The 14309-nt window shown below is 46.0% G+C and overlaps 1 protein-coding gene across 8 annotated transcripts in view; it reads left to right on the top strand.

Moving 5' to 3' along the window:
- Positions 1–14309, top strand: part of DECR2 (2,4-dienoyl-CoA reductase 2) — a 98823-nt gene that overhangs the window by 2510 nt on the left and 82004 nt on the right. For 2 of the 8 annotated variants that reach the window (XM_086941183.1, XM_086941184.1), the window contains exon 1: positions 150–183. The exons of 2 other annotated variants lie outside the window; for them this stretch is intronic. Coding sequence is in view for 2 of the 6 variants with exons in the window: in XM_086941180.1 (XP_086797306.1) it covers positions 193–198 (6 nt within the window). In the remaining 4 variants the exon portion in view is untranslated. Of the gene's footprint in view, positions 1–80; positions 199–14309 lie in introns of those variants that run through there. 4 more of the 8 variants (XM_086941180.1, XM_086941181.1, XM_086941186.1 and 1 more) reach the window with 4 other exon arrangements.

Here is a 14309-nt window from a genome sequence, read left to right as displayed (position 1 = left end):
AGATGCGATGACGTGGGTGCGTATTTCTACCGGTATAATTCTAATGAAACACTTATGAAACTAAAGTTCCCAGAAGTCCGACCGAAATCGAGCTGTACTCCATCTCCCAGCGTGCCTTGTGCGCGCCTCTGACGCGCATGCGCAGTGCGGGGAGTTTCAAAGTCCTCGGACGCATTTGACCAGGTACGGAGAATGGAGGTGAGAGGGAGCTTTGAGGGATGGCAGACTTATGGGGCCTGGGGCTGAGGTTTGGGGATTATGGCGTTTAAAGCTGATGATTGTAGCCGTGTCGAAATGTAGCTCTACCTTCTGTTTGTTACCATTCGTGCTGCTTGCTGTGCACCTACTGTTTTCCCGCAGTCTGTAAATCACTTCTCCCGGAGCACCCCTTCACCCCTCGCTGTTCCGTCTTTTCTTTGACTGTATTATATGTGCTTCCTAACCTCTCTCTTGCCCCTCTCTCCGACCTCTTGCCTGCCTGTCGGTGTGTGCTTTCGTCTTTACTCCTCCACTTCTGCAGTTGTTCTTCTTGCATGCTCCTTCTCTTTTTCAGACTCTCTTGCATTTGTTTCTCCTCGACCCACCCCAGTTTGCCCTTCTCCCTCTCGCCTCTATCTATATGGGATATTATACATGTTTTGCCACGCTGGTAGGGTACTGCAGAGCCCAGGGACAGGATGTGCTTTTTTGTCCCCGCTCCATACTAGTACACAGCCGGAGGGCAGGCTGATTAGTGACGTTAAGAGTAGCAGAGCTCCAGAACAGGCTTTGCTAGTATTGTAACTGCAGGAAGCTACCCAGAGCCTCGGTAATGTCAGCCCCATGCCTGGCACCGACTGTGGTGTTGGGTGCTTCAGGGTCAGGGCAGGATCGGATTGGGTTTTCAATTTGGCCCGGGCACCCCCCGTAAAAGTGGCCCATAATTCGGGATCACTTATCTCACTGGGCTCATTTTTAGAGAATGTTTGATAAATTATGTATTTAAAGGCTCGTTGAGGCAGGAACATTAGTGAAAACTAGAAGCACTATGTTTTGGCTGGGCGAGTGAGGTGAAATAAAAGAGCCTAAAGACCACAACTACTGGTGTGGCTATGTTTGCCACCTGGCTGTTTTTTTTTAACCAGCATTACCAGTATTTTAATGTCCTGGGCGGTAGGAAAATTTGGAAAATCACCTAAAGCTGGTATTTTTTTCTCTGATCAATATGTACTTTAAAGAGTAAACAAAGGGTGAACACAGTTTGAAATGTAGTCTAAAGCTGCTTTAATGATCCCAGCCGGATAATTCAACTAAACAAAGGCAGAAAAGCATTGTTACGAAGAAATACAGATGTTTTCATTACTGTTTAAGGAATCCTCTTTCATTATAATCAAGGTTCCCAGTTTTTAATGATATTTTACAAATAAAGACCAAAAACAGGGTCTTTCTTTCTGCATCTATTTTTTAACATCGAAAAGTGTAGTAAAATTGGGATTCTTTAAAGTTACTGTTCGTGTTGTCTTTCATGAAATTCCAGGCCAACAGCTGAATAGATAGATAGATGACACAGTATTAAAAATCCAGGATGAAGTTTCCTTATCAAATGGCATATGTCAGTCGCAAATAAAGAGTTTTAAAAAAATGGCATATGTCAACATAATGCCAAAATGTACCTGTGGGAGCAGTGTTCTGTTCTATTTGGCTGCTTAATTTGCTACAACACGACAGGCTTCATAGTAGGAGTGCATGTTTATGAGTTAAATGTCGATATATACAATTATTCACAAAATAAATATGGATAAATACATTCGGAAATATTAAACAAAAATGAATACTAAAACTGGAGCTCTAATTATCTTCCAGCCTTTGCATACTCTTAAAAATTGAGCAAACAGGTTATTTTATATTGTAGTTTGTTGTAGCGAGAACTCAGCCGAAGGGCAGCGATTATATGAGCACCAATCGCATTACAGAAGATCAAATTCATTTTTATTTTAGCCTTTGATAATTAAGTCATTTTGCCAGAATCGCAGAATGTTGAGCTGAGGCTGGGACTTGAACCATTTTCCATAGGTTCAAAATCAGCAGCTCTAACATTAGAATCTCTCAATTTTCCTCTCTGGGAAAGGTGCCTCATTGTGAGGCCCATACAAACATACACCCCTTTCTACCAAGGCCTGAAAGACTCTAGTACTGATGTGCCAGCAACAGGCCGTCAGCGAAGTCGCTTCACTTACTCTTCCCAGCCTATAGCCTCAGGGCGATGGCCTGGCAGTGGAGGGGTGAAGAAAAGCACAGAGCTGCTGCTCCAGCGCAGCTGAGGTGCTCATGGCCCTATGGTCACATAACCTGCCCCAGTCTGGCGCCTCAGTTTAACACCACAGCAGGGGAGTGGGACACTGCTTCTCGGTGTCTGCTCTGGCCCCAAAAGGGCCAAGCTAAGACTGCAGCAGCCACACCAATACTGGCCTAGCAAAGTTGCTTCAAACCACCCACTCCGAGCCTTCCTGCTCATGATGCTGGCCCCACATTACATTGCCCTGGCAGGGAAGAGACAGTAAGGCTCCGTGGGCGGGTGGACAGTGCTACTGACAAAAACCGGTCCACAGGTGACCCTTAGGCACCGGCCCTATGCCTGACTGCCAGCCTTCCCAATCCTATGCTGGTCAGGGACAGGTCTGGACTTGTCACCCCCTAAAGATATTGCAGAGCCTCAGGACAGGTGAAGTAGTACCACTGCTTGTGGTATTGTAGAGCCTCAGACCGGGTGACAAGTATTTCCACTGAATGTGGGTACCGTACTGCGGAACCTACGTTCTGCAGTACTTCAGAGACACACCAGGTATGGTCAGAAGTGCAAGATGCTGGCGAGCAAAGGGACAGGCTGTGTATTGTTCTTGCTAAATAATACTTTACAACCCAAGAACTGCCTGTCTGTTTTTGTTCAAAAGATATAGCTGAGCCCAGAACATGCCAGGTATTGTCACTGAATAAGTTAAGTACTGCTGGACATCCGTACATCACAGCATAGAAGCAAGCCTTGTGTGGTAGGTGTTGTCCAGGTCACAAGTCAGGGATGGACGCAGGTTTACAGTCTACCCACTATTTTTAGAGGATTGACTCTGTTCCCCTTTAGCCAGAGGCCAGGGATGCTAAAATGTGTTTGTTTCATTACCTTGTTCCTCACCACGTGTCTGCTCACATTTTTAGGTCGAGCCTGGCATACGCAGCGCGAAGCGCTGTCACCAGCGAGGCTTATTGTTGTGGACTTGCCTCGGAAGTGGGACTGGAGATGGGCATGCGCAGAGCTTTTGGCGATTTGAGCAGGTGCACACGCACGTACAGCCACGTGCTGTGCACATCTCATGTCCCGCTTCCGAGGCAAGTCTGCCTCCTGCAATTGCATTTTTTTTAATACCCACGCACGCTCCACACGTACAGCATGCCCCACTTACCGGGCGGGGTGGGCTACAGTGGGACTTCTCTTGGCGGGGTGCGCTCCTTCACGCAGGCTGCAACACGCGGGGCTCCCTCAGCTCACAGGAGCCCCGAACACTGCCGCGCGCTCCATCCCCGCCCATGTCCCAGGCAAGGTTGGCAGCACGCATGCTTAGTACGTGACCATGTGTGCACGAGGAGCTATTGTGCCACGCGCTTTGTTTCCCTCCCCGACCACTTGTTTACAATACCGATCGCACCACTTGTTAGGACATGCTAGGAAATACTGATTCTTTCCTCAATAATTGCCAGTTTGTCTCCGGATTTTGCTTTGCTTTATAATTGAGGTCAATAAACTGCCGGTATATAATGCACTCAGTAAGTTCAGCACAGAATTTTTTTTATATCTGAAAAGATGGTGGGCGTACCTCCTAACACCCACTGATAGTAACAAAGATTGAAATGAAACTGAAATGTGCAGCTCACAATGGGGCAAGGGGGCAGCTCGCTGGGTGCTGCAGCGGGTCCCCGCGGAGCTCGGTGGGTGGCTTGAAGTGCTCTTTTGGAAGTACAAGTGGTCCGGCCACGCCTACCAACTTGTGAGGCTACGTTTAGCTATACATCTATCGCCACCCTGTTGTGCTTTGATATTGCAGCTTCCCGGGCATAGACAGAGCTTCAAGGTCGGCGCATTAACCCACCTACAATTTTACTGGAATTGGAACCTTTAACCTCGTGGGCTCGCACAGAGCTCTGCAGTCGGCGCATTAACCTACCGAGATTGGAACAGGTGATCCGCTGAGTACACATAGAGCTCCATTGCCTCACCGCACTCTCTTAGAGGGACCTAGAACTAACCCACACACGCGTTCCTGCAGATCGTGAAGTAACTGTTAAGGGCAGGGGCAGGCTCCCCAAACGTAGCATCCAGAAATGAAAGTCTTTTGCACCCGGGCTCCCCGGTTTAACCGCTGCAGCCTCTTTTGGGTGGCCGTAGTCAGCTTCTCCACCCTCCTCCTGGGGCACTATTACACTGCAGAGGACCGCTGACCTCAAAGTTGGGGAACCAGTTTCAAGTCCGGTGGGGAGGCTAAACACCCTGTAATTGTATATAAAACTGCAAAAAGCACAAATTTCAAATGTTATCGACCTTTGGAGGATGAACATCTATTCGACCATACCACCTAATTCCCCTTCACCCACCCAGCTCTAGAGTCAACGAAAATCGGTTCCTACTCCTTGAAATGTATTGCAGCAGGATAGGTTTTTCAGGGGGAGGGGAGGCAAAATTATGTAACCAATACAATAGGCTCACGGTTCGCTCAATTTGTTAAAAAGAAATGGGGGCTGGGGCCTTGGTGGTGGTCTTTAGGAATAGAGGCAGTGCATTATCTTACACAGATGTTACAGTAAGCTCTACCTCGCGGGCATCTTTTGACTCTGGTTTAGTAAGAACTTCCAGTGACAAAGGGCGCTTGACGCCGCCTCTCTATGGGCAAAAAGAAGGTTTTTCTAACAGTGTACCACAGACCCGGGAAACTTCTGCAGAAAGGCCTATATTTATTTAACACCTTGGCTGCTAGCAGTTTTCCCGTCCTGTGCTGGAAATTCATATTTTACATTATTCATGACGAGCTCAGCTCGTCATCAGCACAGCTCAACCGTGCATCATGACGAGCTGAGCTCGTCATCAGCATCGAAAGGGTTAATTCTAAAACATACACAGCCAAGCTATCAACAACGGGGGGACCACGCACTGGAATGCATTCATATGGGCAAGATCACACAACCTATCAACTGTAGGCAGACAATGACCAGGCAGGGGAGGTGGATTCCCATCAATGAGAGATCTGCTACCTTCACTCCCAGATCCAAGGATAGTAGCTTCCGGGAGTCTGATATTTACACAGAAGCTGATATGGAAAGGCCGTAAGCAGAAGGGTGGTGGGTGGTGGGAGGTGGGCTTGTGCATTGGCAAGGCTGACCGAGAGAAAGAACCAGAAAGGGGGGGGGGGAACAGACGAGAAACTGACAAGTGAGGAGTGAGGCAAGCAAAGTGTGTGTGTGTATGGAAGACAGGTGGAGGAGTGATCGAGTCTGTGTGTGGTTAAAAAAGATAGGGTGAGTAATAAGCGTTTGTAGTAGGGTGACCAACCGTCCGTAAATTTCACGGACAGTCCGTAATTTCGGCCGTCTGTCCGTTGTCCGTGAAGGATTCTTTAACGGACGCCATTTGTCCGTAATTTTAACTGGTCGCACAACCGGCACAGCTGGCCCCCACCTCCCTTCTTGACTGCGATGCTGCTGAGGTCGGGTGTAACAGACTCCAAGGCAGTACAAAAGCTCAGATACCCATCAGCATTGGCGAGGCACAGCGGAGAAAGGCAACCCTCACACCTTCAGCCCTTGATGAGCTGTTAAGAGGTGCTTGAAGGTGACAGAGGGAGGGGCGGCAGCTTCGGAGCAGGGGCATCTATTCAGATGCAAACCGCACTGAATGAGTCTTGTATTTTCAATTGGTGTGAGACATTCCCTTTCTGCCCAGGGTTCCAAACATCCTAGAACCGGCCCTGATTACACCGAGGCAGCAAGTGGTTTAATTCACAGAGCTTAATTACTGTCACTAAATTGTAAACAAACCTCGATTCTTCAAACATGCAGTCTATATTGTAATAAAATAGAGAAATGGCACAATCGCACCCACACTGATTAACAAAGTATGGAGGACAATCAGTTAAATCAGTTCTCTTGGAGTATCTCCTTTCAGTACTGTACATCAGTGTGGGGGGCAAAACTAACATTTTGGAAACAGAGCCTGTCTTCTCATTGTCTTGTCCAGGAGGGGGTGAGGAGCCCTCCCCCACCCTGGAAGAGACCAAGATGATACTAGAATACTGCATACCCACCCCTGTGTCCACCCCGGTGGATCCTGTTCCCCCTCCAGTGATTGCTCTTGCCCCCCCATGTGGTGGCTCCTGTCGCCCCCCCCGCCTGTGATGGCTCCTGTCCCCTCCTGTAGTGGATCCTGTCTCTGCCCTGAGTGGCTTCTGTCCCAGTCCTGGAATGGCTCCTGCAACGAGGGTAAAGTTCTTGATGGGCCTCTTCTCAAAAAGGCTCAGCTCAAAATTAATATGAAAAGGTGGGCGAGTGAGTAAGTGAAGGGATGGCTGGATGAATTAGTGAAAGGGTGAATGGATGAATGAAAGATTGAATAGATGGATAATGGGAGGGGATGGATGGATTGATGAGTGAGTGGAAGGATGGAAGAGAGAAAATGGAAATAGCTGGATGTATGGGTGGAAGGGTAGCTGGATTGGTAAAAGGGTGGATGGATGAGTGAAAGGATGGATGAGTGAAAAGGTGGATGATGAGTGAGTGGATGGATGAGTGAAATGATGGATGGATTGATGAATTGATAAGTGCAAGGACGAATGGATGGACGGATGAGTGAAAGGGGTGATGTAAGGATGGATGAGTGAGTGAAAGGGAAGGTAGATGGACAAAATGATTAATAGATCAGTGAAGGAGTGAAAGGATAAATGGATGAGAGAAAGGATGGATGAGTGATAGGGTCAATGGATGGATTCATGAGCGGATGAGTAGATAGATGGATGGATGGGAGGATGAATGGATGGAAGGAAGGAGGGTGGGTGGATGGATGGATGGATAGAAGGATTGCTAAGTGAAAGAGTCCATGGAGAGAGAAAGGGAGGATGATGGATGACTGAAAGGGTGGATGGGTGGAAGGATCAGTGACTGGGTGGATGAATGAGTAAGTGAAAGGATGGCTGGATTGAGTGAAAGGGTAAATCGCTGGATGGATGGATGAGTGAAAGGATGGATGAAGGGATGGATGAGTGAAATGAAAGATGGAAGGATACATGATGGATAGGTTTGCAAATGGCTGAATATGTCTAGATATGGCTGGGCTTACTTATATACAATTGTGCGACCTCTGATGTGTCTGTAAAACGTATCCAATTGTCCTGAAGTTTTGTCCTGAATTTTGACCTCCTGTCCTGAATTTGTCCTGAATTTTGACCTTTTGTCCTGAATTTTTACACTCACCGTCCTGAATTTGCACCAATGCCAGTTGGTCACCCTAGTTTGTAGGTGTGCGTGTAAATGAAAAAAATCTGAGAGAGAGAAGCAGGCTTATCAAAAGTACAGAGGAAGGGGCTGTCTCTCCAATTCAGACATCACCCATGTACTTCTGTACGCAAATGTGCATTGCGGTCTGTGTGTTTCCGTTGGCCTGCTTGTGTACGCATGGCATGCATGTGTCTACTGGGTGATGATGGGTGAAAGCAAATGTGGTGGGGGGTGGGGGGCCTTTATCTGTATACCTTGTCTGGGTATGTGTGTTTATCGGCATGCGCGCCTGTGTGAGCACTAGTGTGCTTGCCTCTGTGTGCCTTTTGTGTAGATTCATGTGTGTATGTCTTTTTTGTAGTTTGGTGTCTATACATTTGTGCGTGGTTTGGAGTTATATACGGACGCTGTGAGTTTGTCTTGATGCATGTGGTTCGGCGTGTGTGGCTGGTGTGTGAGTTTTAGTGGTCTTTTGGGTGTATGTAAGGACTAGTGTATAGTTGTGTGCGATTTTGCGTGCGACTGGTGCACTGGTGCTGTTTGGTGTGTGTGTGTATTGTTCAGAGTGTGGGAGAGTTGTGTTTTAGAGTGTGTGGCTGGGGGCGCTCATGTGTAGTTTGGTGTGTGCGTTATGTTCAGCGTGTGGGAGGTTGTGTGTGGTATAGGGTGTATGCGAGATGAGAGAACTATTGAGCGACTGAGAGGTGCCCCCTCCAGACTTGAAATTTAGACTATGACAAGGAGGCCCTTCTCTTCACCAGATATCCTTCGATAAGCCACTACAAAGCCCGATCAAGGGTATCAAGCACTATGGAAATTCCACTACAATGTAACACACTACCTGCTTCTTCCCAGCCCCACTGGCAGCATTTACTAGTCTGTTCCGGGGGTAAAAGGACTGAGCAGCTGTGATTCAATGCGTCTACTGTTGCTCAGAGACTGTAGCAGGAGGCGCTTTCGACTAGATCCATCCTTCTTGGCTCTTCTGGGATCGGATGATGTTACATGGTTGACGACCGAGCACAACCCAAAGGGAATGCTTATGAATTTGTACACAAGTAGTTCTGGGGCAGATAAAGCTCACACTTTGCATCCCCGGTCCTCTTTGACCTTACTCACTATGTCGCTCAACCTAAACTAAATGTTAACAGTAACTCCCCACACATTCTAAACAGATCAACCCAATCACTTTGGTTCTAAGTCCTCGCTCCCCTGTCCCCTCTCCTTTTTAGGTCTCACCCTCTCCCCTTTCAAGAGAAATCACATGAGACTTTTTGTTCACCTAGCGAAGCGCCCCCTTCCCCAGAACGGACTCTTCCATCACTGGATTTACACATTGTAACGCTATTTGCATTTGACATTACAATCATTTGAATACATCTTCACTTTGGGGGTGCCCAGGAGTGGGCTCCTCACAGGGAAAGGCCAGGAAGGGTTCCTCGGCGGTATTCGTACAAGCGCCGAGATGCCTTCGGGTGCGTAATTATTATTTATATGTGAAAAAGTAAAACTGCCTTCAAAAATGTTCTTTTCACGTTTGTGTGCGAGTGCAGTAATTTTTCAGGTTTCGCCTGCTCAGGGCTTGCGAAATCTCTTGTATGTTAAAACAAGCATTTGCAATACAGTAGGTCTCACGTTTGTAGAAGACCTATTGGCGTTGTAAATGATAATGTATTTGATCTGTTTTGGTTTGGAGTGGAAGTATGGAGTGGAATTATGTGGGTTGTATTGGAATTGTTAGTTGTGGAATTATGTGTGGTGAAAATTTGTGATGTGGAGTATATTTGCGTAGTGGAATTATTTGGAATGGTGAATAGATATGGGTGAGAACTACTGTATAGAATAGATAGAAAGGAAGATGGAGAGGGATGTCTTAAACAAAATAAAAATTCTAATATAAAAGTATATTGCTTTTCAAACAATATGTGTGAGTATATTAATAACAATACTTATGCCAGGCATTGTTAACATGTAAAATGAACAAATCATGAAGTAATATAAACTTCACAAAATGTGCTGTATGCCACATAATTCACCTTTCATCAACACCGAAGTATTGAACACTTCCGTATTTTTTCCTAAACATAAATACATATATTTAAATAAGTGCTGCCTTTCATTGCGCACCAAATCCCATAAATAATCTAATGTTAAACCAAAACTGTGTTTTGAAGGCAACAGCACAATGTAGTAATAAACAACTGCTACAATGAAGCAGTGATAAGATAATTGTGCTAGCAATATATCAACACCCTCAAATGTGCACAAAAATAAATGTTAACACCAAAAAAAAGGAAAGGAGGTCTTTCAAAAACAAAAATAACGAATTGGGAATAAAGCCTATTATAACTTACTAGCAGCCCGTCCCGACGTTGTCCGGGAGCAATTAGGCTTCAGGACCCCTGCTCGCCCCGACGTTGTCCGTGGGTCCCCCGGAGCCTTCGCCCATATATTGCAGTATTATATCTCTATGTTTACTTTGTACGCTTTTGTAACCTGCACACATAACTTTTTCCTCCTGTAATGCACCGTTTGGCTCACTTTTTTAATGCTCCGTTTGCTTCCTCTTGCTACCTGCACACGTCACTTTTTCCTCCTATACCTCTGTTTACTTTCTACGCTTTAGTAACCTGCACACGTAAATTTTTCCTCCTGTAATGCACCGTTTGGCTCAATTTTTTAATGCTACGTTTGCTTCCTCTTGCTACCTGCACACGTAACTTTTTCCTCCTGTAATGCACCGTTTGGCTCACTTTTGTAATGCACCGTTTGCTTCCTCTTGCTCACGATTTTAATTTTTGCTTAATTTTTCCGCCGCTCCTAAATAAATAAATAAATAACCTACCTCATCCGCCGCTCACCACTCCTCCCCGCCTGTCCGCCGCTCCTCCCCGCCTGTCCGCCACTCCTCCCCGCACCATGTCTGCCGGTCCTCCTCGCGCTCCTGGACGCCGCTCCTCCCTGCGCTCCTCACGTCGGGCACGCACGGCCGGCGCTTCTTCCAAGGGACTTCTTTTTTTGGTAAATTTTTTAAATAACCTATATTTATTACGTTTATATAGCCTATGTCCATCTGCACACCCTGACGATTACAACGATGTATCGGGTGTGTGGATTGGCGCTGTGGTTCCCGAGTTTACCCGCCTCAAAGGTTCAAAGTTCTTCCTTTTATAATAGTAGTATAGATAATAATGCAGCAGAAACAGCAATAAGGCATTATGTGTAAAAGAAATATCAAGTCATGTTAACAGTTATGCTAATGTGCTCTTTAATAGCGTAGATATTTCCTTTCACAATAAAAGGACTAAACTATTCAACGTTCTTCTGGCATTGCAGATTTGTGGTTGTATATTTAACATTTAATTTTTTTTTAAAAAGGTCAAAAGTGAGCGCAGTACAATATGCTTACATGTCAAACGTAGCCTAAAGTCGTAGAAATACGCTTTAACCCTATTAAGCGATTAAAAGAAACATATTAAGCACTGACCAACACTAAATTAGCAAATCAATAAGGGGCAGATTTACAAGCCCCTTGCGACAACTTTACGCCGCCGTTGTGTCACTTCTGTGACGCAGCGGCGTCGTAAACAATGCACCACGTTGCAACATATTTACAACGTGACGCATCTAGGGAGATGCGTCACTTTGTAAAGCCCTGCACTACATTATGCATGCGTCAGGTATAATGTATGCATGGTGGACGTTCCAACATAAGAAAGCCTCGTAATAGTGAGGCAGTGAAATCTACAATATTTCACTGAGTCACTTTTATGACACCACTGCGTCAAAAATTTGTGCCTGCTTGAAGCAGACGTAAGAAGTGACGCAACATGATAGGAATGGGCATTCTTGACCATGACCATTGGTGGAGTTGCGTCGTGCTTGCAACACAACTCCAGCAATGCGCTGCCCTTACTCCAAAAGATGCGTGGCACAAGGGTGTTTTTACGTGTTGCAAATTAACTGGCGCATCTCTGCTAATAAGCAGAGATATGCCAGTTCTTGCAAATCTGCCCCCAAATGTTTTTTAGCCCGAGTACTTTCCACTTTTGCTTGTTTATTTTATTACTGTCTGACATTTTCTTATAGAAACATGTCAAAGGGGCAGTATTAAGGTAATTATAATACACCCAGTGTGAGAGCTCAGCTGAAGAGCAATGCTGCTATTTAATGTGTAATTTAATTAGCTGTAGCTGCCGCTCTTTGGAAAGAGAGCTGGAAACGCCTGCAGCTATTTTACAATGATATGTATAGTCCGGGGTGGGAAGTGTTGCTGGGGGAAGATACAGGGAGATTATGTGAAGTGGAAACGGTGCTGCAGCGAGTGGAGGGGGGAAGGAAAACAAAGATGCTGAAAAGCAGCCCTCCTATTTAATTAATAGCTCACTTGTAGCATGGAGCTGCCGAACTTTACACAGACAGCTCGATATGGCTGCAGCCATCTCACGACACTCCGGGCTGGAATTGTTGGAGGAAAGTAAGAGAAGATTAAGTGAAGTTGAAGCAACCCTCCTGAAAGGACCATGCTTTTAAATGCTGCGCTAATTGTTTGGCAAAGGAAAACAATGCAGTCTCAGATGGTGGTAAAAAAGGAGCCGCCTGAGTATTGCTCTTATTTAAGAAGTAATTTAATTAGGTGCTGCTGCTGCCCTTTACAAATAGAGCTGTAAACGCCTGCAGCTTTTATATGCAGAGCTCCGGGTGGAAAGTGTTGTTGTGGAAAGCCAGGGAGATTAAGTAAAGTGCAAGCGGCACGATGAGAGGGCGAAAACGAACTGGGGCGTGCCTCGCTGATCCTTATCAAAAGAAGACTAAAATGATCTGCTGAATAGGTGTATAGGTGCCATTTTAAAGTTAATGCACAGCATGGCGGGTAATGCACTCCAAAAAAATAATCTGCTGAATAGGTGTACGGGCGTCAATGCCAGTGGAAGCCACTTGTCAGTGTAGGGTTCATAGGGAGGCGAGCATGGAAATCCGACTACTATTGCTGCAGCATGTCCACGTCCAGACTGGTTGGGACAGTTCTCGAGTACCAGATCACACAGATAAAGTAATGCCTGCCGGTCTTGAAAAAGCTGCATAAGGGGAGTTGCGGGTCCGGTACCAGGTGCGGGAGGAGGAGGGTGAAACATCAGAACATAACTGCACTGAAAAGGTAAAACACCAACCCACCAAGTAATAATGAACTGCTGAATTCAAACTACTCTCAGATGTTGAATACGGCGAGCAGAGCGGCACACAAAGAAAGGCGCATGGCCACTTCTGTGAAAGTGTACATGACGCGCTGGAAATAAAAACAAGCGAATGCTAATGATGATATCCGAGGTTCCGGGCTGCTTTAAAAAAACTTTGGTATTGAAAATCCAAGCAGAGGGTGGGGGGGTTGGACGCCAGGCTAAAGCACTGCCTCAAAGACGCAGTTTTGTGTTGGGGCTAAATATAAAAGAAGCGGCCAATATTACTATGCGCTCCCACAGCATGTCGTGCCTGCTTTAGCAAGACACTAATTAAGTAAATAGTTCTCCCTAACTGCTAATAAAAGCTTTCGAGTAAGGACACATGTAAGTGGGGGTGTCCTCATGGGAGGTAAGAACAGGAGACAGGGAGGCACTAAGGAGGAACTACTAGCCTATTGACAAATCAAAAGCCACCATTTCCAAAGGATAGGAAGAGGAGCCAATTGTAAAGATGGGCGGAAAATGGGTTGAGCTTAAAGTCCATACCTGAATACAGTATGGTTTGAAGTGTCAGCGCAAGCGCTGCCTAGGAGAGACCTTAAAAAATTCTTAAAAGGGGCTCAGAACTGCCCAATACTTACCTAAACCTACCATTCGTTGATTCCAGTGTCACTCTAATTTGCATACTTCTAATTGGCCAGCACGTTATCTGCATGTTGGCTGCTTTCACTTCCTGCTCTGCCATCCATGCCGTGGAATGGAGCTTTGCTGAAGTACAGCTTCCAGTCACTGCCTACTCTGTCAAAGGTACTTTTTAAGATCATGTTCAAACAAGCACTCCATACGAGTGCATGTTTGTCATTTTCCTGCACCACATTGCACTTTAACACGACCAACGGTATTGCAGTGCTTTACATGTGCCCCACTTAGATTGCACATGGACACCTTACCTAAGCCTGTGTTTTCTGCACCCTTTTCTTTCCCATTCACGGCATTCTTTGTTGTGAATCCTCCGTCCTAGCTGCCTCCCCACACTCAATGTTACTTCCCCCCAATTGCCGCTCCTACACCCCCAATACTGTGTGCCTTCACTCTGCAGCTGGGGTCGGCTGTCTCAGCTTAATTTGACTCCAGTCCCCTTTACGCATATTGTAGCGCAAACACGACCCAAATGTATTGGAGGGATCTACCCTGATGTTTAAACACACCACCCATCCACCCCTGCTGTTGTTTGGAACGACTCTCCCTAGTTTTAACCCACCATGTCCTTGTATCTGCTCAAGTGACCTCCTTTGTGGCCACCACCCTCCTTCCTCGTGTCTCCCATCCTCCTCCCTCATATCCTTTTCATTTCCATTCAGGGACTTACATTTTTATTAAATACATTTGTTTGGGCGCATTTATGTAGTTGCAACTCGACTCTAAGATATTTGAGTGCTTTACATGAGCACCACTTACGTTATATGGGAACACTTTCATTTTTAAAACCTGTTGCACAGCGGCACTAACTGCTGTATAACATGGCTTAAAGTTTTTTTAAATGCGCTATGTCACAGCCAGCTTTGCCTCCGTCATAGGGCTTTTACTTTTTTTTTAACTTTAAGCCGTGCAACACAGTAG

The sequence above is a fragment of the Lissotriton vulgaris genome, chromosome 10, assembly GCF_964263255.1.
Source record: "Lissotriton vulgaris chromosome 10, aLisVul1.2, whole genome shotgun sequence".
Classification (NCBI taxonomy): Eukaryota; Metazoa; Chordata; class Amphibia; order Caudata; family Salamandridae; genus Lissotriton; species Lissotriton vulgaris.
This window is presented reverse-complemented; position numbering and strand designations above follow the sequence as displayed.